The sequence below is a fragment of the Mirounga angustirostris genome, unplaced genomic scaffold, assembly GCF_029215605.1.
Source record: "Mirounga angustirostris isolate CCGP_5_RB_7025 unplaced genomic scaffold, mMirAng1.0.hap1 SCAF_5, whole genome shotgun sequence".
In the NCBI taxonomy this organism is placed as follows: Eukaryota; Metazoa; Chordata; class Mammalia; order Carnivora; family Phocidae; genus Mirounga; species Mirounga angustirostris.
In genome coordinates this window covers 57,062,980-57,084,921 of record NW_026991713.1, presented here as the reverse complement: position 1 = coordinate 57,084,921, position 21,942 = coordinate 57,062,980, and the positions used below count along the sequence as shown (strand labels likewise).

The following is a 21,942-nucleotide window of genomic DNA, read 5'->3' as shown; positions in this document are numbered from 1 at the left end:
CCTGAGCGTCTGCCTTCGGCTCACCGAACCCCGCATCAGGCTCCCTGCTCTGCGGGAAGCCTGCTTCTCCCTCTCCCACTCCCCCTGCTTGTGTTCCCTCTCTCGCTGTGTCTCTAAAGAAGACTAATAACAGGAGCAAAATTATCTCCAAAAAATCTAGATAGAAGTTGACCAAAACCTGACCAGCTTTTTTTCTCCCACTACAGACTCACAATTAACAAATGCCAACTAGAAATAAACTGAGTTCTTTTAAAACCTGCTAATGCTTCATTTATTCTTATATCCTAGTTCTATAGGATAAGGACTTAAGCTGAGATCTTTCAGAACCTCTTGGTAATTGTATGGGTACCAAATTATAGTTTTTACTTGCTTGTAAAAGATTTTGAGATACTCAATAGAAAAAAAAAAAAAAAGCTGTAAAACATACTATTAACACCTATAGAAAAATGGAAGAATCAGAACACTGGTCTCAGGGAAGAGACCTTACAGGAACACCACCAAGTGTCATTATTTTCCCCAAGAAAATATCCAAAAATGACTGCAAATTGTAACCCAGGAAAAATCGAAGTCTTTGACAATTTAGAAAAGTCAGAGTGTGAACAAGTAAGCACGCAATCAAAGGGAATGAAAGATTCTTGATGCTTTTGTGGTTAACAAACTGAGGAACAGAATAAAATGAGTCCTTTAAAAACACCAGAAGTGTTTTCACTATTAGGAGACATAACTACCTGAGGCTTTTGCACCTTTTCTCTCATCTCTAATTGGGGTTCCCAATTTGAGAAGTTCTTTTTTTTTTTTTTTAAAGCACAGGAAAGCACTCTGGGAAACTTACTGTCAGACCTAGAAAGCTGAAACAGCTTTCCCAGTATAGGCTCAAACAACCGAACAACTCACAAGACACCCTGCAGAAAATCAAAAGAACACCTGGATTTAGTAAGCATCCCAGAATCTTTCCTATCATACTTCCCAAGTGAAAATGATGAAATCACCAGACTATTGTAATTAAGAGCTTTTAACATCAATTTTTTTTTTTAAGATTTTATTTCTTTCAGAGAGAGAGCACGAGCAAGCACGGAGGTGGGGTGGGGGAGAGCAGACTCCCTGCTGAGCAGGGAGCCCAACATGGGGCTCGATCCCAGGACCCTGGGATCATGACCTGAGCCGAAGGCAGACACTTAACCAACTGAACCACCCAGGCACCCCAACATCAATTTTAAGTGTTGGCAAAAACAGATATATGCTAAGGAAATCGAAGAGAACTCAAAAAGGAGTTAAAACAGATCAAGGTTAAGAAATCTTTCCTATCTCTGTTTTCAGAAATAAAGTCAAAGTTAGTTAAGGAATGACAGAGTAACTTCATTGGAAAGATGGGACACATGCTACACTGCTAACCTAGCAAGCATGGGGGCACCTGGGTGGCTCACTTGGTTAAGTGTCTGCCTTCAGCTCAGGTCATGATCCTGGAGTCTTGGGATCGAGCCCCACACCAGGGTCCCTGCTCAGGGGGGAGTCTGCTTCTCTCTCTGCCCCTCACCCCACTCATGCTCTCTTTCTTGCTCTTGCTCTCTCACTCAAATAAATAAATAAAATCTTTACAACAAAAATAAATAAATAAACTAGCAACCATGGTAAGAACAAAAGTTAACCAACCACTAAAAGACTATTAAGTTAAATGTTTTCTACACAGAGAGTAAGGATACAGCTGGAGGAAAATACTAAGGCCACCGTGTATGAAGAAGGTCTCTAAAATTAGACCCAACTGTATTCATGCATACACATTCAAGCCATGAGTCCAGTTATTTTTCCTAGTTGTAAATTGGCAGCACGTTCCACACAAGGACACTCAGAGTCCCTTATCCAGTCTTACAAGGAGGCACAGAAAAACCTTTAAAAAAAAAAAAAAAAACAGCATACACAGTTTCACAAAATTCTCTCCTCTGCACTTCCTGGGATCATGCAACCAAAATGCAACACTTTTTAACCCTTCCTCAAAATATGCATTTTCCGGGCGCCTGGGTGGCTCAGTTGGTTAAGCGACTGCCTTCGGCTCAGGTCATGATCCTGGAGTCCCGGGATCGAGTCCCGCATCGGGCTCCCTGCTCAGCGAGGAGCCTGCTTCTCCCTCTAACCCTCCCCCCATCATGTACTCTCTCTCTCTCTCTCATTCTCACTCTCTCAAATAAATAAATAAATCTTTAAAAAAAAAATATGCATTTTCCTGAAAACTTTCCTTGAGTTCATAAAGAGATCTGGCACAGGAATAAGCACTGCATCATTCAGAAATCATTACCTACACTGAAAGATTGTCAGTACTCAGTATTATCTATCAGAGCTGAGAACATGGTATAGAGATGTTTAAGTATCTCTAGAGTATGAGAAAGACTTCCTAGAAAATTTGTGAAAGGATTTAACTTCCGAGATCAGACGAGATCGGACACGTTCAGGGTGGTATGGCCGTAGACTGTGAAAGGATTTAAAAGAGGACAACAGAAGTTTAATAGAAATATTTATCAAACTACCTATATTACGTCAAATTATTAACAAAATAAGAACTACTAATCTATTTCTGATGCTGTTACTTCTTTACCCTAATATCAGAACCACATCCAGTCCAAACAGATACAAGATCCCCAATTCTTCCACCCTCCCACAAACTGTTCTCTCATAGGCCTGGCAGCTTTCAATGTCCTGGCAAAGGTTTAAGCAAAAACTTTAGGCTTTGCCACCAGCATTCCCACAAAATGTTAAAACCCCTATCTCAACCCCCTTTGCCTTCCTAAGCTGGAGAACAGTGGCCAGGACTGCCACAAAGAGAAACCTCATCTAGGCCACTCTAGCCAGAAGGTCAACAAAGGTAACAAATGCGCCAACCAAGAAATGAGAAAGGAAAAAATAAATGAGGGATAACCCACAGAATTCAGGAGGCCTGCTCCTTTTCTCCTCAGACTTAATATAGAATTTAGTTGCTAAAAATGCCCCCCCCAAAATGGATTTATGAAAAAAAGGATCAGATGTTCCCCAGAACGAACCACTCCATCATTGTTAGAGATAGCTATTCTCATAGTTTTTGAGCTCAACTGGCTCTACATGAATGGGGGAAAAAATATAACCCATAGAGCCCACACTGTAAATATTAACATCTTCAGTCTACTGAAAAATTCAAAGGGGAACCAGCCTGTTCAGTGCCTTGGGGCCAAAGAGGTAAGGATGGTAACTGTCTCCATCAGGGAAGTGAACACACATCAAGGGAGGAACCTAAAGCGGGAGGTAAAAATTCTAGTCACATGAGATCTTAATATAATCTTCCTCTAGGACCACCAACACCAAAGATCCCCTATGCTTCATCCACTCTGCCTTCGAAGTGCTTTCATTCAATGACCTGAAAGCACAGGACTTCTGTCAAAAAGAGAAATGTGGCAAGAAATGACAGAAAAAGAATCTCAAATTCTTCCAATGAGTACCTCACAAAATCCTAGTGAAAATTCATTCCACACCTCCAAGGACAACCAATCATGATCAAAAATTCATGACAAGGAGAAAACTGTTGAGCACCCAATGCATGGTAAGTTCTATGCTAAGTGCTGAGGACACAGCAATTAACAAAACAAGACTATTTACTCTCATTAAGCTTACTTTCTAGTGGGGGACACCAAACATAAGTACGTTATAGGTTGCTAAGAGTAAGAAGAAAAATAAAGCAGCAAAGTAGGATAGAGAATTATGTAAAGGGTGGGGGGGTTTGCAATTTAAATAACCAAGGAAATGTCACATTTGAGTGACATTTGAATAAAGAACTGAAGGAGATGAGGGGACAAAGTTATGCGGCTTTATAATGAAAAAGTGATCCAGGAAGATCTTGGGAGTAAATGCATAGCCCCCGAGGCAAGCAAAAGTGAGCCTGGTGTGCTCAAGGAAGGGCCAGGAAATCACAGGAGTATATTGGGGAGGAAAGGGTGTTACAGATCTAGGGCTTTAAAGGCAATTGTAAAGTCTTTGGTTTTTATTCTGAAAAAGCAAGGAAACTATTTCCCCTTCAGACTCCTCTTTTCCATTAAAAAATATCAGGCACCCTATTTTTACATACGCGAATTTTTTAATTCTTGTTTTAAATTGTGGGGATTGGGGCTCCTGGGTGGCTCAGTCAGTTAAGTGTCTGCCTTAGGCTCAGGTCATGATCTCTGGGTCCTGGGATGGAGCCCCACATTGCATGAGCCCCGCATTGCATTGGGCTCCCTGCTCAGCGGAGAGTCTGCTTCTCTCTCTCTCTCTCTCTCCCTCTGCTCCTCCCCCTGGCTTGTGCTCTCTCTCTCTCAAATAAATAAAATCTTTAAAATAAATAAATAAACAAATCGTGGAGATTTATAATATAGATCTTAGAGTGGGATATATATTATATATAATATATAATATATATTATTATATATTTATAATATAGATCTTAACCCCTATTTAACTCTTTTTTTTTTTTAAAGATTTTATGTATTTATTTGAGAGAGAGATTAAGAAACAGCATGAGAGGGGAGAGGGTCAGAGGGAGAAGCAGGCTCCCCGCAGAGCCGGGAGCCCGAAGTGGGACTCGATCCCAGGACTCCAGGATCATGACCTGAGCCAAAGGCAGTCGCTTAACCAACTGAACCACCCAGGCACCCTATTTAAGTCATTTTTGTTTTGAAGGCTCCAGAAAGAGAAAAAAAGGAAATACTGGAGAAAGGAAATGGAAGAAAAAAAAAAATGCATGAGAAAGAAAGAGGAGCCACTAACAACTAATTCAAGTGCCAATTTGACTATCCAAAAATACAATAAAATGCTAGGAATGTGTGATATTCTGGAAGTAGAACTGTCACCTCCTTCTTCCCCAGTCTCCATGTGCCCACCAACATCAGACAGAACTCAGGCTTCTCTATTTCAGTTGTCTATTTGAAAAATAATTTATACAAGAACATTCACCAACTGGGATCTGAATTTAAATTTTCCCACACCAACAAAAACACTGACTCGGAAAGCTATCTGAGTCCCCATGTTCATAGCAGCATTACTGACATTGGCAAAGACAGGAAAACAACCTTAATGTCCATGGATGAATGAATGGATAAAGTTGTGGTGTGTGTGTATATATATATATAATGGAATATTGGCCGTAAAAAATGAGGAAATTCTACCATTTGTGACAAACATGGACAGGCCTCGAAGGCATGTAAGTCAAAGAAAGACAAACAGTGTACGATCTCACTTAATGTGGAATCTAAAAAGACAAACGAAAAAAACAAAACACCAAGCTCATAGAAAAAGAGATCAGACTTGTGGCTACCAGAGGCAGAGGGTAAGATGAGGGGGAATTGGAGGAAGGCGGTCAAAAGGCACAATTTTGTTATATGCAGTAGGGATGTAATGTACAACACGATGACTATGGTTGCCACTGCTATGAGATTTATAGGAAAGTTGTTAATAGAGTAAATCCTAAGAGTTCTCGTCACAAGGAAAAAAATTTTTTTTCTTTCCTTTTTTTTATTGTATCTCTACAAGAATGATGGATGTTAGCTGAACCTATTTCTATTTCAACAATCATTTTACAATATACGTAAATCAAACCATCATGCTGTGTGCCTTAAACATAAACAGTAATGTATGTCAATTATTTCTCAATAAACCTGGAAAACATGTCTCATCATTATCCAAGAACAATTCACTGAGTGAATAATTATTCTGTGGACTCACCAAAAGCAGTAAGAGTTTTAAGAGGCTCAAGAGTGAGTTACGAGCCTAAAGTAGGCCCAACTTTTAAGCTCCAGAAACATATCCCTGTATGTTCCAACTCGGATCCCTGTCCTCTAATAACTCGGATACCGGCAAGATTTGAAACGCTTCAATACCTTTCCCTCCCATTTTTCCAATGCTCGAAGGAAAACGGAAACCCAAGAAACACATGGAGCTAGTCACCCCCAAGCACTACAAGGGCGCAACAGTTTTTAGGTCCCACCGCACAGGCCACAGGTGGCGCCAGCCCCCCGCCCTCTGCCCCGCGCCCCCCATTCCCCCGCTTCTCGCCTGCGCTCCCCGCGCACACTCGGGGCGTCTCGGGCCTCGGGGCCGTCCTTCACGGTGGGTTCCGGCCCTGCCCCACCGCCCCCAGGCCCGGGTAGCTCCAGCGCGGGGAACCCAGGCCAGGGGGGCCTCCGCCCGCCAGCCCGCGCGGCCGCCACGCCCCCTCCCCACGGGCTGCCCGCGCCGCCCGCCCCCTCGGCCGGGAGGTGGCCTCACCTCACGCGGGCCGTAGCGGGGAGGGCGCCCGCGTCTCCGCCCGCCGCCCGGGCCCACGGCCGCTCGGCTGCGGCTCGGCCCCGACGGCCGGCGGCGGCGCGCTTCTGGGGGCGGGCTCTTCTCGGCGGGGGTTTCCCCAGGGCCCAGGGCGGGGGAGCAGGGGGGATTGGGGCGGGGGAGGGGAAAGGGGCTTGGGAAGGAAGGGGGAGAGGGGGAGAAAAGGGGGGAACCAAACCCGGAAAGGGAGAAAAGGGGGGAGGGGGAGAATCAGAAGGGAAGAAAGGCCCAGAGTCCGCCCCCCGCTGCGGCCTGCGCGCTACGTCACCACGTCCGGCGTAATCGTCAGCGCGTCCTGCGCCCCGTGCGTCCGTGCTTCCTCTGTGCCTCTCTCCACTGCTGCAGACGCCCGCTACCTAGTCACCCGCTCGCCCCGGCTCGCCACACGCTGTCCTCGCCGGCACACACGCACACGCCAGCGCACTCGCTCGCTCCCTCCGCGTTACCTGTGTCTCGAGTCAGCAATCCAGATCCACTGCGATCCTCAGTCCTCAAGTCCATGAAGCCTGTCAGATTCACCCAGGATTTAAACATAATACTAATTATTGTAAAGTAGTTTAAGTCTACAGAGCACTTTCAAAATAGCCTTTCACTTAGGACAGTAACTCCTGCAATAAATATTTGTAGTATAAATGGACAAAGATCATGTAGTAGGTGGATATCCGTTTTTTTCAGATGTAAAAATTTAATTCTATAAAAAGATTTAAGTCCATCTTATTAAAATCACTTACCACCCCCTTCCAAGGTACAGTTCTTTTCCTTAAGAGTCATTTGAGTTTGCAACCTCCCCCATTCTGTCCATTCTAGGCAGAATCAATTTAAATTAATGATGAGATGGACTTGGATCATTTACTGACCAACTCCCTCAAAGAAGAACTGTAGTCTTACATTGATAGAATTTGGCTATTAAATATTTACTATGCTGCAAGAACTGCAGTAGGCAAAAAAATAATAAATAATTACAGTACAATGTAAGTCTATAAATAGAGATATGTTCAATGTGCTGTGGAAACAAGGAGCAATTGGTTGTTAGAGGTAAGGGAGATGGAGTAAGCTACAGAGAAGTTATGTGCTTTGTGCCTTAAACATATACGGTGATGTCTGGTTAATTTTCAATAAAATGGGCAAAATTCCCACACCTTTAAACACTTATATAATAGATCAGGCACTGTGTGCAATGCTAGGAATATAAGGTAAGCAACAAAGATGACTGGCTAAGTGACTGCACTGCAGACAGAGATTAGGGGCATGGCATCTAGGAAAGAGGAGCCCAGAAGGGCAAATATTGGTGGAAATATTTGGCCCACAAACAAACCTGCATAGCAGAAATAATAAATTTTTGTTAAGAACTTGCTATGTGCCAGCCACTGTAAGCGCTTTACAAAATTATTTAAATCTCAAAACTCTGAAATAATCATTACAGATCTCTAATCCCATATTCAAAGTCAATAGGGCCAGCCATGTTTCAGAATTCAGAAAATTTCAAGTTTTAGAAAGGTAAAATGATACACATATTGTATATTATATAATACCCCCAGGGGTATCCCATAATCAAATAATTGATATTTCTGGAGTAAAAATGTATAGTAGTCTCAGTACTTTTTTTAAAAGATCATAGATAACCTCCCCTCTGTTCAGTTCACCATGAGTTACAAAAAAAAAAAAGTGTATTATGGGGGTCTTTTGGATTTTGGAATCATGGGTAATCATGTTTCCCATTTCTCCAATGAAAAAATGAAAGCAAGAAAGTTCAAGTAACTTGCCTAGAGTCACACAGCTAATAAAAGGAAGAGACAGGATTTTGACCAAGGTCATTTAGTTTAAAAACCTATCCTCCTGGGACGCCTGGGTGGCTCAATTGGTTAAGCGCCCACCTTTGGCTCAGGTCATGATCCCAGGGTCCTGGGATGGAGTCCCACATCAGGCTCCTTGCTCAGCGGGGAGCCTGCTTCTCCCTCTGCCTGCGCCTCCCCCTGCTTGTGCTCTCTGCCCCCCCCCCGACAAATAAATAAAATCTTAAAAATAAATAAATAATTAATTAAAATAAAAACCCATCCTCCTAACTCCACCCACCATTCCTGCCAGGTAAATCCCTACTGTGGGAGCACAGGTCCTTCCCTGAAGAGCCACTGGTGAGGAACTTTGGAGAACCAGGGATTCTGAGAAATCTCAAAACTCCCTTTCCTAAATAGAAGAATCCTCAAAGGGTGAGCAAATCTAGCTCTCAAGCCCCTTTCCCACCTTCAGACTTGCCCCTGAGGATACAGAAGACCTGGCTAGAACACTTCCCCCCTTTCCCTTAGCCTTCATACTGGCTAGTTTTGAGCCCAGTGGGGTGGGGATGGGAGGGGTGGCTAACAAAGGAGTCTGCATTACGAGCCTCAGGAAGGGAGAAAGGGGGCAGTGGGCCTTTGAGAAGTACCTGGCAAAGGAAAATGAAAGTCTTGTTATCTGCATTACAATGACACAAAGTGCCCTGCCAAGGACCCCTCTTGTTTGAGAGTCACTCTTTAACGCTCTGTCTCAAAACCTCTCATCTCTCCCTTTTCCTCCAGGCTTCCCAGCAAGGCCTTTGATCTGAAGAGGAATTTCATCTCTAACCTTTGTCCCCAGGTCTGGCAGCTTCCATGGGTAACCCACTGTCTCCCAGCACTGGCCCAGGAACATTTCTTTCCCCAAACTAAACAACCTCCCCTCACATCCCCCACTCTGTACTTTCACTGACTGTGTGTTGGAGGCTTCTGCCAAGTTCTACCTGTAACTGGCTTCATCTCTCAAGTCAGATGTTTAGCGGCTCTATCCCCTGCAACAAGGAGCCATGCCAGCTGGACACACTCTCCTTCCAGGACCCCTGGCGGCCAGGTTGGAGGTGAGGCCGCAGCTGCTGAGATCCTGAGCCCCAGTTTTACAGCTCTGTCTCAACCGTATCACTGAAAGAGGGCCTCCTCCAGCAATGATCTCCTCATTACTCCTGGCCTTCCTATTCCTGGCTCCAGCCCCAGTGGCCATTCCCAGAGCTGACAGCCAGTGTCTGGCATGTGGAGGACCTGCTGTGGACCTGGATCATCAGCGGGAGCTGCTTCTTGACCTGGCCAAGAGAAGCATCTTGGACAAACTGCGCCTCAGCCAGCGTCCAACACTGAACCGGCCTGTGTCCAGAGCTGCTCTGAGGACCGCGATGCAGCGCCTCCGTGGGCCCCCGCAGGGGACGCTTCCAGAGGCTGACGGGGAACAGGAATATGAGATCATCAGCTTTGCTGACACAGGTGGGGTCCTGTTCTATAGATCTTCCCCCAAGGATGGAAAAGTCTCCTCCCCAGCCTAAGCCCTGACTCCCTCCCCCAAACCCTCCCAACTCTTGCTTGCCATGGCCTGTAATCTAATCCCAGGCTCTCACACCCCACCCCACCCCCTGCTCCCTCTTATTTAAACTTGACCAGTGGGCAGCTGGGAAGCAGGTAGATTTCACTTCTTTTGAGACTGCCTGCCCGCATGTCCTCTGGTTCCCACAAACTTCCACAGGCTGTGGCGTGAGCTCATCCACTTCCTGGGCCTGGACCCTGAGGCTGGGAGCTAGGGCATCTGTCCGTTCTCTGGCCCCTGTCTCCCCCAACAGCCAGATGCCTCATCTGAGTAAAAAGGGGAAAAGTAAAACACCAGGACTACAATACTCCTCCAGCCTACCCTTGCTCCCTCATCTTAATACCTTGGGTCCTCACATCAGAACAGGGTCAAAATGGGACTCAGAAAAGTAGACAAAGGATAGAAGATGGAGGAGAAGGAAGAATTACTTCCAGAGAGGAAAAAGGAGTTGGAGAATTTAGTGGGTAGCTGGAGAGACAGTCAAGAATTTGGAGACAGGACCCTTAAACAGAACACAAAGTGATCTCTTTGGCCTCTGAGCTTCTTGCGAGCTCTTCCTTGGGTCTGGAAGGTCCTTCCCATTCCTGGCCCCTTTCCCCTGGTTAGCACCTACTCCCCTCCCCCTTCAAGACCCAAGACTTCCATCCTCAAAAAACCCACCGTGACCTGAGGGTGAGGGGCTCCCTCTCTGGTGGCTCCCCTACCCTTACTCTGAACCTGAACTCTGAGTGGAATTGCCTATTTCCAGGTTTTCTGTGAAGTCTGTCTTCCCATAAATGTCGACCCCTTGAGGTCAGGGACTGTCATTTAGTCCTCATGTTATCACCAGAAGTTAGTGTATAGTAGAAATAACGAACACTTACATAATATGATGTAAGTTCTAAGTTTTTTACATACACTAACTTCTTGAGATCCTTGCAACAATCCAGTGAGGCAAGTACTATTGTTATCCTCATTTTATTTTATTTATTTATTTTTTAAGATTTTATTTATTTATTTATTGGAGAGCGAGCGAGAGAGAAACAGCATGAGAGAGGAGAGGGTCAGAGGGAGAAGCAGGCTCCCCGCCGAGCAGGGAGCCCGATGCGGGACTCGATCCTGGGACTCCAGGATCATGACCTGAGCCGAAGGCAGTCGCTTAACCGACTGAGCCACCCAGGCGCCCCTATCCTCATTTTAAAGATACTGAAACTGTGGGGTGCCTGGGTGGCTCAGTCAGTTAAGCATCCAACTCTTCATTTTGGCTCAGGTCATGATCTCAGAGTCATGAGATTAAACCCAGAGTTTCGAGCTCAGTGGGGAGTCTGCTTAGGGATTCTCTCCCTCTGCCTCCCCACCCTCAGGTACACTCTCTCTCTCAAAATAAATAAATAAATCTTAAAAAAAAAAAAAGATACTGAAACTGAGGTACAAAGAGGTTAATTGGGGCACCTGGCTGGCTCAATTGGTAGAACATGAAACTCTTTTTCTTTCTTTCTTTCTTTTTTTCAAGATTTTATTTATTTATTTGACAGAGAGAGACACAGCGAGAGAGGGAACACAAGCAGGGGGAGTGGGAGAGGGAGAAGCAGGCTTCCCACCAAGCAGGGAGCCCGATGCGGGGCTCCAACCCAGGACCCTGGGATCATGACCTGAGCCGAAAGCAGACGCTTCACGACTGAGCCACCCAGGCACCCCAGAACATGCAACTCTTGATCTCGGGGTCCTGAGTTCAAATCCCACGTAGGGCAAAAAGCTTACTTCAAAAAAAAAAAAGGGGGGCGCCTGGGTGGCTCAGATGGTTAAGCGTCTGCCTTCGGCTCAGGTCATGATCCCAGGGTCCTGGGATCGAGTCCCACATCGGGCTCCCGGCTCAGCGGGGAGCCTGCTTCTCCCTCTGACCCTCTCCCCTCTCATGCTGTTTCTCTCTCGCTCGCTCTCTAAAAAATAAATAAAATCTTTAAAAAAATAAATAAATAAATAATTTTTTAAAGTTGCGTAACTTCTCAAGGTCACGTGACTAGTAAGTGGCGGAGCCAGACAGCCTAGCTCTAGAACCCACGACCTTGACCACTACGCTACTCTGCTTCTCACGAACATACTAGATGCTCAATAAGCATCGGTTGCATTAAACAACCAAACCATGCTGTAAGTCAGTTTGACCACAGTGTAGAATCTCCAGTGATGTATGAGACTCTGTTTTAATTCAAAAGGGTTTTCTGCCTATGACTAAAGATGTATTTATTTATTTGAGAGAGAGCAGAGCATATACGTGAGGGGGGATGCAGAGAAGGAGGGAGAGGGAGAGAGAGAACCTTAAGCAGGCTCTATGCCCAGCGCAGAGCCCAAGGGAGGGCTTCATCTCATGACCCTGAGATCATGACCTGAGATAAAATCAAGAGTCCGACGCTTAACCAACTGAGCCATCCAGGCGCCCCTGCCTAAGATTAAGAACACAAACTCTGCAGCCAGAGAAGCCTGGGTTCAAATCTTTGCTCTGCTGCTTATTACTGTGTGACCTGGGTTGTTAATGGTTTTCTCATTTGTAAAGTGGGGATAATGAGAGGATAGTTGAGAGAATTAAATGAACTAATACAGGTAATGTTCTTAGAAGGTTAAGATAGGAGAGAGCAAGAAATCAAAGACTCAGTTCCTACCCCTGAGGGGTGTAGTTGCCGCTTCTGGGAATAAATTAATTAGAAGGTAAGGCAGAATGAAATAATGCTAGAGGAGGGCACAGAGCTTGCTAGGCCAGGGGTTATTCTTTGGGTCCTAGTGAGACAGGGAAGTCTTTCAGAAGACTGCAAATGGACTGGCGTTGTAGAATAAGTTTGGCTTCAAGGGGTAGAGAATGGTAAACAACATTCTAAACGGAGGGAAAAATGTGAGTAAAAGTCTGAAGGAGTAAACTGCATTTGGAGTTGAAAAGTAGCTTGGAGTGGATGAGCACACGGTAGACAGATGACCATGAACCATGACTCCTTTGAACACCAAGATTCTGGGTTTTTGTTTTGTTTTCGTTTTTCTTTTTTTCACTTTTGTATCCCTGACACCATTTCCTGGCAACATTGTGGCAATCATGATGCCCACCCGCAGTTAGTGTGCCTGCCTCATCTCATTTGATCTTCACAACCACACCATAAAGTAGAGTTTATTATTCCCATTGTATGAGAGCAGAAACTGACACTCGAAGAAGATCATTTACATGGCCAAGGTCATACAGTTTGCAGGGGGCAGAATTCAAACACCGTTCTCTCTGACTTCAATGTCTGTATACTTTCCACATATTTGCTCATCAGTGAATGAGTACAACATTCAGCTGGAGGGGGCCTGATCTGAGGTGACATTTGGAAGTGAGAATGACTGATACCTGGATTCTACGTTTTGCATTTAATATGTTAGCTTGAAGTTTTTATTCCAATTTAAGCTATCATCCATCCACACAATAGTGAAAGCAAGACCTGAGTATGGTTCTTGCTGGAGGTAGGAAGAGAGAGCTTAGGACTCTGGGGAAACTGGAGTGGGGGCATTCAGTGATGTCCTGGAACTGGCTCATACTGGCTCATGAGAACAAATTATGAACATCTCCCAACTCCGCATCCAGTGATGTCACATTAATAGTTTGAAATTGGCCGTGGTGGGAGAATTTATACCACAGAAACTGGCAAACACTACAAATTGGGATTTATTTCCTTCTGGAATCCAGTTGTTAAACATTTACCAGCACACTGCTGCCTGTGACCTAAAACTACAAGTTATCTGCCTCCCACACATCGAACACACAATGCTGACACAGGGACAGGATCACCATAATAGATACCCCTATTCAACATGGGAGACAGGGGAGTGTTGGACACAGAACAGTCACTGATCCATGAAACTTCTGATATCCAGCCAGGCACATATCTCAGTCTACCCCAAATCCAGAATTCCCTTGGTTAGGGCTTAGTTCTGCTCCCTGGCAGGATTTTTCTCACCTCTTAAGGAGAGCCCACCAGTGCTCTCCTTGCCTTCTAGACCTACTGTCTCAGCCCTTGGCTCCACCCTCTGAGATGTCTTTCCTTTTAAATAGGAAATGGCCTGTGTCTGTGGCTGAGCAGTTTTCTCAGCCTGCTTCCTGCCCAAAGAAGTTGGGGGCCCAGAGACCTCTTTTCATTTTGAATCATCTCTGTCCCTTTTAGTCCAAACTGGTGCTGCTTTCACTACTAAAATTCTCTGTAAAACCCTGTGGGCCATCTAAATAACAAATTGCAGTCTATTCAGTTAGACAAAAAGGCACTCAACTTTATCAAGACAGACCCATCTTTAGGTTGCAAGTCAGAGTGTTATGGGTCGATATTCCTAAGATTCTTAGAAGCCCTTTTGTCTAGTTGAGAGGATCTATAGAACATCACCTTAAATTTTTTTAGATTTTAACAAAGGTGTTAGATCTTTAAAAAGGGTCTTACAGTTGACCCTTTATTAAATGTTTTGATCTTAACTCTGAGGCCTATTTTACTGGCAATCCCCTGGATTTGATTTTTGCCCCAAGACCATTTCTTTTTTTCTTTTTTTTTTTTTTAAAGATTTTATTCATTTATTTGACAGAGAGAGACACAGCGAGAGAGGGAACACAAGCAGGGGGAGTGGGAGAGGGAGAAGCAGGCTCCCCGCTGAGCCGGGAGCCCGATGCGGGGCTTGATCCCAGGACCCTGGGATCATGACCTGAGCTGAAGGCAGACGCTTAACGACTGAGCCACCCAGGCGCCCCCCCAAGACCATTTCTTACTTTAAGAATCTTTTGCCAGACAAAGGTGAGGAATGAAAAAATATCTTATTGTTCAATCTAGCAGGTCCTGTTGGAAATATTTTCTCTAAATTCTTTTTTTTAAGATTTTATTTTTATTTTATTCATGAGAAACAGAGAGAGAGAGAGAGAGAGAGAAGCAGGGGAGAAGCAGGCTCCCCGCAGAGCAGGGAGCCCGAGGTGGGACTCGATCTCAGGACCCTGGGATCACGACCTGAGCCGAAGGGAGACACTTAACTGACTGAGCCACCCAGGCGTCCTTATTTTCTCTAAATTCTGCTTGAAAATTGAACAGTTCCTTTTTTAGTTCATCTCACTCCTGAAATGCCTTATCATAGGCAGCTAAAATAAGCCAGCTGGCACTTTCAGCATTCTGCCTGGAAATATCTTTAGCTAAATTCACAACTTTGTTAGATACCATTTCTAGCTTCCAAGTTACCACAGATGATAGCCAATACATAACACAGGTTCCCCTTTCTCCAGCTTCCGAGAGCAATTTCCTCACTGCTCTTCCTACCTCCACTAGCGGTGTCCTCACCATTCTTCCAACCTCTGCCTGCCACCCAGTCCCAAGGCCAAGGCTACATGTTTTAGGTCTTTGTTACAGAGCATCTTACCTCTGTTACTAATTTCTGTTTCAGTTACCTATTAATATAACTAATCAGCGCAAACATAGAGGCTTAAAACAAGAAAATCGGTCATTTCTGTGCTTTGATTGGACTTATCTGGACAGTTCTTTATCTCCATCTGAGGAGTAGCTGAAGGAACGGTGGCAACCACATTCAGTCAGGAGCTTAGGGGCCGGACCATCTAAGATGGTCTCTGATCCTCAAAGTCTCTCTCCACATGGCTTCTCATCATTCAATAGTCTAGCCCAAGTTTCTTTAAAGCATGCTGGCTGGCTTCCAAAAGGGCAAAGCATCATTGTGTAAGTACTTACCAAGTTTCTGCTTGCACTGTGCATGCCTTTGTCTCATTGGCCAAGTCCAGTCACACAGCCATGCCCGGACAATATGGAAAGGGACTGCACAGAGCCATGAATATTGGGCGGTGTTGTTCACTGGGGGCCAACAATGTAATAGTCTACCACAGCCCCTGCTGGTTATGTGTCTGTCTACCATAACTAGGGTAACTTAAGAGGTTCTAGTGGTAGGGGAGCCAGGGTGACACAGTTGGTTAAGTGTCTGACTCTTGGTTTCGCCTAAGGTTGTAATCTTAAGGTCATGAGATCGAGCCCTGCGTCTGGTTCCACGCTCAGCATGGAGTCTGCTTGGGAGTTTCTCTCCCTCTCCCTCTGCCCCTCCTGCTTGTGCCCTGTCTCTCTCCTTGTCTCTCTCTCTCTTTCTAAAATAAATAAGTAAATCTTTAAAAGAGAGAGAGAGATTCTAATGGTGGGGTGCTTAGTGACAAAGCAAGATTAGTTGTGCCAATCAGACTTTTCATCTAAGATTTGGGAATTGGGACACTGGAAGATCGTATCACTTTAGTTCGGAGGAGCTGATAAAAGATTCTGTAGACTCAGGAGATGGGGCTACCATTTTAAGACCTACGGAAACTGACAAAGAAGCGGAAGAAGTAGATCCGCAGAAAGAAGAATGGAATAGACTTACTTAGAGAGACCAAAATGAGAGACGTCATGTTGACTTTGAGAGCTGTCAAGAGCAGACTTATTCCTGACTTTCCAATTCACATGAAGCCCAGTTGAACTTTATGTTCATTCAACAATTGTTTATTGAGCTTATTATGTACTAGGTACTAGAGAGAGTGGTAGACCATACAGGCATAATCTCTACATTCATGGAGTTTACATTCTAGATGGAGGGGCAGGGGGGAGGAGAGGAGGGAAGGAGAAGTACATAGTAAACAAATGAATGAAAAAACAAGATGACTACGGAGAGTGATAGTAGCTATAAAGACAGTTAAGCAGGACGATGTATTAGATGGAGGTAGAGTTGAAGGCTGCTTTAGATAGGTTAGTCAGAGAACCCTCGACAAGAAGGAGACGTTTGAGCTGAATGCCAAAAAGAAGCCAGTCAATCAAAGATCTTGGAAAGACATTTCAGACAGGAGGAAGCACAAGTGCAAAGGCCATGAAGTGAGTCCATGTTTAGTGAGTTCAAGGAACAGAAAAGAGCCATTATACGTAAAATATAGTCATTAAGCGGCAGAATACCTAATCATACAAGTTTTCTGTGTTAAGGGGTTTAGATTTTATTCAAATAGCAATGGGAAGCCTCTGAAGGGTCTTAAGCTGGAGAGATTAAGCTGATCAGATTTATGTAATAAAATGCACTCTAGCTGATATATAGAGAATGGTTTGGGGGACAAGAGTGGACCACTTGGGAAGCTATTGCTATAATTCGAGAAAAAGATGACTGTGGGTTGAACGAATATATAGTAGAGGAGATGGGGATAAGTGAAATTATTTTATGAATTGGAGGTAGAGTTGGCAGATCTTGCAGATAATTTTATTTTCTTATTTTTTTAAGATTTTATTTATTTATTTTGAGAAAGTGTACACAATTGGAGGGGAGGGGCAGAGGCAGAGGGAGAGGAGGAATCTCAAGCAGACTCCATGCTGAGCACCGAGCCCGATGCAGGGCTCCATCTCACCACCCTGAGGTCATAACCTGAGCTGAAATCAAAAGTCAGATGCTTAAACAACTGAGCCACCCAGGTGCCCCAAATCTTGCAGATAATTTTAAAGTAGGGGGTGAGGGTAATCAAGGTTTTGGCTTAAGCAATGCATTTATAGGGAATTAGGTTGGAGAAGGAATAGGTTTGGGTTGGGGGGAATAAATCTAGAGTTTATCTTTGAACATGAAAAGTTTGAGATATCACTAGATATTCAAATAGATTATCAGCTCAGCAGCTGGAAATACAAGCCTGAGGATTAGGGAGAGGTCAGGGCCAGGGATATGTATTTGGGAGTCATCAGCATACAGATGGAATAGAAAGCCATAGGAATTGATGAGATCCTTCTGGAAAAGAATATATAGAGAGAAAAGAAGGGAGCTCAGGACCTTCAACATAGAGAGGTCAGGCAGAGGAAGAGGAGCTGTCAGCAAGAGACCCAAATAAAATGGCCAAGAGTCACAAAAGCCAAGAGAAAGAAATATTTCAAGAAGGAGGGAATGATTAAGTGTGTCAAACACTGCTTAAAGGTCAAGTAAGATGAATATAAAGAGACAAAACCATTGGATTGGGAAATATGGAAAGTGTCGGTGACCCTGACAAGAGCAGTAGTAGTGGAGTGGAAGGAATAGAAACCCAATTAAGGTGTTTCAGTAGGGACAGAGCAGGGATGAAGAGAGAAAATTGGACAAGAGTAATAGTGACAGGGAGACATACATAGAATCATTGTGGTGAGAGACTGGATATGGGGAATGAAGGGGTGCTCATAGGGTTTCTAGAGGTGATAAGGAGGGTAGTGGTGCCCCCAATTTTAAGAACAGAAAGAGGGGGTAAATAGGAAGGAAAAGAATGATTTCCACTTGGGAAAAAATTGATTTTAATGTGCCAGCAGGATATTCATGTGACAAAACTAAGCAGTTAGAAATTTAAACCTGAACCTTGTTGATTCCCAAATCTATACATCCAGTCCAGAGGTGCAAAATGGTCTGGACTAGACCTCCAGATTTGGGAATCACCACCATAAAAATTGTGTTGGCTGACCATGAGCGTGGGTAAGAACTCCCGTCAGTATAGAATAAAAGGAAATGAAGGTCAAAGACAAACTTTGGAGAACTCTTGCATTGAACGGATGGTGGGAGAAAGAAAAGCCAGCAAAGAAAATCAAGGAAGAATCATAAGAGTTGTGTCATAGAAGCCAAGAAAGAAAAGATTTTCAAGAAAGAAAGGGTGGCCAACAATGCCGAGTGCTGCAGAGGGTTCAAGTATGCCGAGAATAACGAGGTAGCTGGTAGAATTCATACTCAGGGGCGCCTGGGTGGCTCAGTTGGTTGGACGACTGCCTTCGGCTCAGGTCATGATCCTGGAGACCCGGGATCGAGTCCCGCATCAGGCTCCCTGCTCGGCGGGGAGTCTGCTTCTCCCTCTGACCCTCCCCCCTCTCATGTGCTCTCTCTCTCTCATTCTCTCTCTCAAATAAATAAATAAAATCTTAAAAAAAAAAAAAAAAAAAGAATTCATACTCAGAAGGCCACGGTGACTGGGGCTTCTTGTGTCCACAGGCCTCTCCAACATCAACCAGACTCGTCTTGATTTCCACTTCTCCTCTGATAGAACTGCTAGTGGGATGGAGATCCAGCAGGTCAGCCTCATGCTCTTTGTGCAGATCCCTCCCAATACCACCTGGACTTTGAAGCTGAGGATCCTTGTGCTAGGCTCACGTGACACCAACCTCACCTTGGCCACTCAGCACCTGCTGGAGGTGGATGCCAGTGGCTGGCACCAGCTCTTCCTGGGGCCTGAAGCTCAGGCTGCCTGCAGCCAAGGGCACCTGACCCTGGAACTGGTACCTGAAGGCCAAGGAGCCCAGAACTCAATCATACTGGGTGGGGCTGCCCATAGGCCTTTTGTGGCAGCCAAGGTGAAAGTTGGGGGCAAGCACCGGGTTCACCGGCGAGGCATCAACTGCCAGGGTGGGTCCAGGATGTGCTGTCGACAAGAGTTCTTTGTGGACTTCCGTGAGATTGGCTGGCACGACTGGATCATCCAGCCTGAAGGCTATGCAATGAACTTCTGCACAGGGCAGTGCCCAATCCACGTGGCAGGCATGCCTGGCATTGCTGCCTCCTTCCACACTGCAGTGCTCAACCTTCTCAAGGCCAACACAGCTGCAGGTACTGCGGGAGGGGGCTCATGCTGTGTGCCCACGGCCCGGCGCCCCCTCTCTCTGCTCTACTACGACAGGGACAGCAACATCGTCAAGACTGACATACCTGACATGGTGGTCGAGGCCTGTGGGTGTAGTTAGTCCATGTGTGGATGGGCAGCCCAACACGGGGTAGGCAAACATGCCCTCACAGTAGTACCCTTCCTTGAGAGGAGGGAATGGCCCCATTACTGCCTCTCTCCAGAAGGAGGGCTCCTTCCTGAGCAACCTATGGAAATTATCCCAACGGTGGCTTGAGGGGATCTTCATCTAAGGAGAGTCACTATACCATCTTCATGACCACCAGTCTCTCTCCTAGGGCATAGTCTATCCAGCAAGCCTCACAGGCTCAACCGCCACCCAGGGACTCTGATCCACCTGCAGCTGTGAGCAGTGCCATCTAGTTCCCAGGCCAAGCCACCCATAGCCCACCCTTAATCCATCCCATAACCCACTGTACTTCCCCGCTCTTCCCACCTGATGGCTGTCCCTCCAGGATGAGCTGACCCAGCCCCTTCCCCTGATTTTCTGGATTACCAGAGAGCCCCTTCCTTGGATTCATTGGAGATTAGATCACGGCTGTCCAAAGTTACTCTTCTCTGTATCTTGAGCCCCTTTCTTATTTGCGCTGGTGGGCTGCTAAGGCTCTCTTGGCACACCCTCATCCATTCTTTGTCCTTCTCTGCCCTGTTCTCCCCCCTTAAGGGCTGACTCACCTGAGCTCCTTTGGCCCCTGGCTTCCTGCTGAATTTGACTAAGGGCAGACACAGGCAGGAGATCAAAGGATAGGAGGAGACAGAGGTCAGGATATTTCTTATTCCTGTTCCCTCTGCCTAGGTGCCATGTGTCTGTATGACTGTGGCTGTGGTCTGTCCCTACAACTCCTATCTGGCTCCCCTCTGGCCCCAGTTCTTCCCAGGTTCTGACATCACTGCTTCTGCACTAGGGGTTGTGAGGGCTTTCCACTCTTGCTAGTCCCTGGGGGCCTCAACATGCCTCCTTGGTTCCCTTATCCCTGCCTACACCTCCATAAATAAGGTCTTCATTAAGTCTTCTTGGTGATGCAAACACAGACAACTGAATGGTTCTTTCGCCTCTTGCCAGGACCCTGGCTGACACCAAGGATGACACAGAGTCTACCTGCCTGGCCCACTTCTGCTCTCTCTCACACAGGCTCCTCAGAGCCGAGCTACTGTGTCTATCCCACACTTCGTGCTTCTTCCTTTCCTAGGCTTCCTCGTCTTCTTTCTTAGGCCTCCTCCTACCCCCAGAACCATCTTTGCTGGTCTCAGAGCTAATAAAGACTTAGGTTTTATCTGTTCTTCTCCTCCCTCCATACTCACTCCAAGAGATGAGACAGATCATTGCTCAGTCAGCAAGTAGGCTGACATCCTGGGAGCACACATGTGGGGGGAAGCAGAGGCACGGCTCAGAGCTGGCAGCCTTCCCTCACTGACCCCCAGGGCTCCATCCAGGAGACCTGCCTGGAAACTGGAACTGGCCAAGGGCCACTTGCATGGGACAGGGAGAAGGGAAAGAAGGAATGGAATGAGGAGGGGGGGTATTTGCTCTGAGACTGGGTCCTCTCTAGACCTTTGCCCTTCTTTCCCCATCATCCCCTCCCTTTGGTTAGACAGCCCTGAACCATGGGGTCGATATTGTCTGCAGCCCAAGGCCGAGTTTGCGCAAAACTCACGTGTCTTTTGGGTAACGTGATGTCTGTGTTTGCTCAACGTATAACCTCCTCCTCCCAGGGTCTGAGGTCCCTGGAAGAGGAACCCCAGAGGAGAAAGTCTGAAAGGGGTCTCCTTAGGAGACCTGCAGATCTGAGCTGTGGGGCTTCCTGAGCAACCCACAGAAGTCATGCCACTTTTGCCTTGAGGAGATCTTCATCTAAGGAGAACATCTAAGGAAGTCTTATGTGCCCCTTCCTTCCCCTTCCACAGTGTCTCCCCTCCCTATAAGCCACCCCTCCCCTAGATCTGACCTCTCTCCCTCCAACTCCAGCTTCAGTCCCCAGGGCCAAGACTAAGGTGAGGTGAAGTAAGGCAGTCCCTTTGGGGGCAAAATTGTAAGGGGTTGCCAAGAAATTCATCCATTGAGGTTAATAAAGCAGCCCATTCCCTGGGAAGCTGGTCAGGGCTAAGCCAATGCAATGTTTTTAAAACAGCAAAATGAATGCGAAAAAAATCCGTGATGAACAAAACAACAAATTTTTAAATAAATACAGAACCGGTATTAACTTCCTTTCTTTTTGGCTCTGCCTTTTGTTAAAAGGGGAAAGAGTGGGTCTGTCTTCTTCCAAACCTTTGCTTCCAGATCCTCTTGGCCCCTAACTCTAGACTGTGTCAGGCTTTTCTCATGTGGGCAAGATAATCACTCGGGCTTCTTCTCCTTTCTTACCCGCCCCCAAGCCTGTCCCTTCCCCCCAGCACCCAACCAGGTTGGTGGTAGGGCGGGCCTGTGAGGCAGATGGCTGGGGTATTTATAACCTGGGAGCACTTCTTGGGGAAAGTGACTAAGATGCTAAGAACATATTTATAGCTGGGTTCTGACGTAAGTGTCAGTGGGGAGGTAGGGCCAGGCCAGGCACAGCAGCAAGAGGGTAGGAAGAGCCGAAAATTGGGGGCACCTGATAGAGAGTAGGGGAGAAGAGGGGTCA

The 21,942-nt window shown here is 45.9% G+C and overlaps 2 protein-coding genes across 15 annotated transcripts in view; one reads left to right on the top strand and one right to left on the bottom strand.

The window, feature by feature from the left end:
- Positions 1–6,447, bottom strand: part of LOC123843600 (SH3 and cysteine-rich domain-containing protein 3) — a 167,671-nt gene extending 161,224 nt beyond the window's left edge. For 13 of the 14 annotated variants that reach the window (XM_064591036.1, XM_064591037.1, XM_064591039.1 and 10 more), the window contains exon 1: positions 6,259–6,447. The gene's annotated coding sequence lies outside the window, so the exon portion shown is untranslated. Of the gene's footprint in view, positions 1–6,045; positions 6,068–6,258 lie in introns of those variants that run through there. The other variant, XM_064591045.1, reaches the window with a different exon arrangement.
- A 1,954-nt stretch (positions 6,448–8,401) lies between these two features.
- Positions 8,402–21,550, top strand: INHBC (inhibin subunit beta C). The gene is made up of 3 exons (XM_045867469.3): positions 8,402–8,522; positions 8,871–9,581; positions 18,637–21,550. The coding sequence occupies exons 2-3, from the start codon at positions 9,269–9,271 to the stop codon at positions 19,380–19,382; spliced, it is 1,059 nt and encodes a 352-aa protein (XP_045723425.1). The 5' UTR covers positions 8,402–8,522; positions 8,871–9,268; the 3' UTR covers positions 19,383–21,550.
- The last annotated feature ends 392 nt before the right edge of the window (positions 21,551–21,942 follow it).